Source organism: Physeter macrocephalus, chromosome 15 (assembly GCF_002837175.3).
Source record: "Physeter macrocephalus isolate SW-GA chromosome 15, ASM283717v5, whole genome shotgun sequence".
Classification (NCBI taxonomy): domain Eukaryota; kingdom Metazoa; phylum Chordata; class Mammalia; order Artiodactyla; family Physeteridae; genus Physeter; species Physeter macrocephalus.
In genome coordinates this window covers 18507563-18511944 of record NC_041228.1, presented here as the reverse complement: position 1 = coordinate 18511944, position 4382 = coordinate 18507563, and the positions used below count along the sequence as shown (strand labels likewise).

The following is a 4382-nucleotide window of genomic DNA, read 5'->3' as shown; positions in this document are numbered from 1 at the left end:
GGAGGCCCGCGTACCAAAAAAAAAAAAAAAAAAAAAAAAAAAAGGATGGGTCCAGTCCTAGCCAGTCAATATGAAAAAAACACTGGTAATACGTCTGTATCAGGGAAAAGGTAAACTGGACATTTGGAAGTGCAGTTAGGTATAATGAACTAGTAGCAGCAAACCCTAAAGCCAATGAAGTACCTAATAAAGATCTTCTCAGATAAGTAAAAACTAATAAGAGTTCATCGACACTAAAACCTGCCCTAAAAGTCTTTTTGAGAAGGGTCACAAAAATTTCAGTTGCTTCCCTACTTTTCCTCAGTCTCCAGCATTCAAGAGACATTGGATTGTATTTTTTAGCTGTATTTCTTTTCAGTTTTAAATATCAATGCCAGCATTGCTGGTAATTGACTGTGAATGGCTGTCATCTCTACTTCAGTTGGCGTATGTATGTATTAGAGACATGTCTGGGAGCTGCCCAGAGAATGTAACTGGCAATTCTAATTATGATTCAATAAGGAAAGTCACCCTCCAGTTTCAAACAACTTTTGGACCAGAGTCAACTTGTAAATTGTGAACTTTATGTACTTTTTCACTGTCTTTTCTTGGTACAGAAAATTGTGTTTCAAGAGATCCAAGACTCTTCATGGTTCCCACCATTAGTAATTTAAATGGTTACTTTAAAGTTCAATGATTGTAAAGCAACTATACTCCAATAAAAATAAAATTTTAAAAAGTTCAGTGACGTAGCAAGATCATCAGGAAAGTATCCTTCGGATGCAGGGGAAGAGAAATTGGATCTGAAATTTCAACCATATTTTTAAGATCTTCAGACTTTCCATTTGAGTCTGATATTCAAGTGCATAGCAGCCTAAGAAAGAGGCCATCTGCCAGTTATTTATTGAGTAGTGACCTCACAGAAGAAGCTTCTTTCTGCCAAACAGGTGTTTCTTGACCATGTTTTCCGCACAGAGATATAAGCCTGTGTTTGTGATAGAAGAGTCCCGTTCCCCTAACAGGGTAGAGATGAGGTAGAGATGAGGTATCTCATGGCATGCCTTTAGTCTTGGCTTTTCTCTGTTTTGGAAGGGTGGGCACACTGCCAGGGACTGTCTGCTGATGGCTAATTGTGGTTTTCCTCTCTAGATTGTTGGTGACGCAGTAGGCTGGGGCTTTGTGGTGCGAGGCAGTAAGCCATGCCACATCCAGGCCGTGGATCCCAGTGGCCCAGCAGCCGCTGCAGGAATGAAGGTACCTCCAGTATAGCAGTGTCTAAATACTTCTCGTTTTATTTCATTGTTTGGTGCCATCTGTACTTTCTCTCCCTGCGTGTTTTGGTCCCATTTTTGTCATTTCCTTTTCCCTTTCTGAATGGGGGTGAAATGAAGCCAAGAGCGTATGAGGTAGCAACTAAAAGGATAAGTTTTTCTGTCGCTCGGACTATTGCCTTCTCGGTCTCCAAAGCTCCCTCGGTATTTTACATTTCTCTCCTGAACCAATACTGAATTTGAAAAAAAGTTTCTTTTTGCTTAAATCTTATACAGTAATTCTACTGCTTTTGTTCAAAGTATATACTTGTGGTGTTTAAGCAGCCAAGACCCAAGAAACAGTAAATAGTGAGAAAAAGAGAACAAAAGTCGTGGAGTTTGGAAGAGGAGATCTGGATTCTTTTATTGGTTTTTACTACTTACTAGCTCTTTGAACAAGTTCTGTAACATCTCAGAGCCTGTTTCCTCCTCTCTGAAATGATAATCATATTTCATTCTGCTGTTTTATGGATTAAATATGTCGAAACACTTGATAAAGTACAAAGAACTACACAAACATCTAGAAGCTGAGTGAATTGTGTAAGATTTTTGAAAATAATTTTTACACATTTTTAGTATTAAAGTAATGAATATAGAGTCAAGAAAATTTTGAAAATACACACAGGAAGAAAAAAAATGATAACTGCCTATAATCTTTCCTAGCTTAGAGATAACCACTCTACATTTTTAAGCAGCTCTTTTGAAGTATAATTGACATACATTAAAGTGTATCATTGTTAACATTTTGATTTATATTCTTCCAGATTTCTTCTATGTATGTGTGTGTGTGTATATATATATATATATATATATATACACATATAAGTATATATATACACGTTGTTTTTATTTGTAAAGAAATATGTATAAGAGGATATTGAGAGCACTGGTTTTCTGCTTCAAAACACCTTTATCTAGCACAGTTATGTTCTGTCATCTGTAAAATATTTCACAGAGGGTATTTATCTCTTGATTATCTGGGACCATGGGAGGATGCAGAAGACTTGAAAGCCACAGATTATTCCCCCCTTTATTTCTTCAATACTTTCATCCTCTCCCCTCAGTCCTTTGCCTAGAGCAGTAAACCAGTGAAGCAATGGCATGGTTTGGATCTCCACAGCTCTGGTTTCCAGCACTTACCCTCTGGCAATGGTTTACCTACTAGAAAAGAGAGGTGGGCAGCCGAGCCCAGCTCAAGGGAGCACAGAGCAGAGATTACGGCCAGTCCGGGTAACCGATGCTGGTAGGATTCAGGACTGACTCTGCCCCCTGATTTGAACACCTCCTTCATACAGGGAGGCACAGGCTTCCTGTGTCTTGTGCTCTGGGTAGGTTACAGAAGCCTCGTTGGCTAAGTCCACCTGTATTAGAGGCCCTTCCTACATCCTCATATTGCAGTGGGCACAGCACTAAACAAACCCAGAGCAGGAAAGTTGGCCAGGAGCATTTGTATCTGCGCTGAGGCTGAATTTTTCATTTTCTAATGGAACTCTTGGCTGTGGGAAGAGTTTTATATTTTATTCCCACAGCAAAGTACCTCAGTATAAATTATTTCTGGCAGCGTGCTTTGGTTCTGAGGGTGCACTCACTCGCAGGGGGCTTGAAGCATACTTCCTTTGGGGAAAGCAATGGCTTTACATTGCAGCTAAAGACCTTGTTTTGCTTAGCCAGGTGTATTTCATTGATTTTAGTCCATCTTTATTGATTAACATGCATAACTGTTCTAGACATTGTCAATTGATTTCTTAATTAATTTCTGAATGTACATACCCTGATAGATGGGTAACCCGATACACTTTTGTCAATTTCAGAAGCTAACACTTCATACAGTTTATATTCTTAGTTTCTCAGGGGGGTGTACAATGGTTTTTCACATGTTGTAGGGCAGTACAGAATTCAGTAGAACAGAGTTTCCAAAATTGTATTATACAGCTCTCTGGTCCAGCAAAATATCCTGTTCTGAGGTTCTGTGATCAAAACAGTTTTCAACTGCTGCACAGTTTATTCCCCTCTTGGAAATCTACAAAAAGCACGTTAGCATACTAAAAATGCTGGGAAATCCAGCTTGGGGAAAAAAAATCTGTTTAAATTATCTAACACAACATTTATCACTGAAATGAAATCTTAAAATATAGCCCTGTTCTGAAAACCTGCTTTTGATCAAATTCTGTATTGAGATATTTTTGAATTGTACTATTGGTTAAATGAAAATGACAGGGAATACCATGCTCTTCCATGTAATTTACTTGTGTATGTTCATTTAAATCCATTACTTTGTTATAGAAAACACTGAATAAATTATTTCATATATTTACCATATGTATTTGTTATAGAATAACTTATATAAAAAGCCCTTTGTATAACCCAGGGGTCCCCAACTCCCGGGCCGCAGACTGGTACTGGTCCGTGGCCTCTTAGGAACCGGGCCGCACAGCAGGAGGTGAGCGGCGGGTGAGTGAGCGAAGCTTCATCTGCCTCTCCCCATCGCTAGTGTTACCACCCCCGCCCCGGTCCAGGGAAAAATTGTCTTCCACGAAACCGGTCCCTGGTGCCAAAAAGGTCAGGGACCACTGGTATAACCCAATCCTGGAGGCTTGTTACCACCAACCTGTCACATCGCTGCTGCTCTTGAACTTCAGGGCAGTGTGTCTGGTTGTGTGGAGCTCAGTTGGGGGGAAGGGGGTGCTCAGCAGTGGTGACCGTACAGGAGCCTGTCCTTGGGAAGGATCTGGTGACCTGGGCAGTGATCAACCTGCTGGGTCTGGGTGGTAGAAATTGCCCATCTGGTCAGAAGCCTCCTTTTAGCACCTCTGGCTGGCAAGAGCTGACCCAGGACAGTGAAAAGTGTCCCACTTTGCCTTCCATGGCAGTGTCTACATGGAAGACCAGGCTCACGTCTCAGGTCTCAGCCCTCAATTTTCTCCTACTTTCCAATGTAGACAAAGCTTTACATCTGGGCCTTTGTGACCGTTCCATCCAGTGGAATTTTTCTACTTTTACTGTGGCTGCTTAATTTCACTGCTTTCCTTGCCAAAACAGAAATCGTTTTGTAACTAGTTTTTGTATGTTTTCCATTTCTCGCTTTTTTTTTTT

At 40.5% G+C, this 4382-nt stretch overlaps 1 protein-coding gene across 3 annotated transcripts in view; it reads left to right on the top strand.

The window, feature by feature from the left end:
• Window positions 1-4382, top strand: part of DEPTOR (DEP domain containing MTOR interacting protein) — a 163004-nt gene that overhangs the window by 121246 nt on the left and 37376 nt on the right. For all 3 annotated transcript variants that reach the window (XM_007127703.3, XM_055091221.1, XM_055091222.1), the window contains one exon: window positions 1129-1233. In XM_007127703.3, the coding sequence (XP_007127765.1) occupies window positions 1129-1233 (105 nt within the window). The remainder of the gene's footprint in view (window positions 1-1128; window positions 1234-4382) is intronic.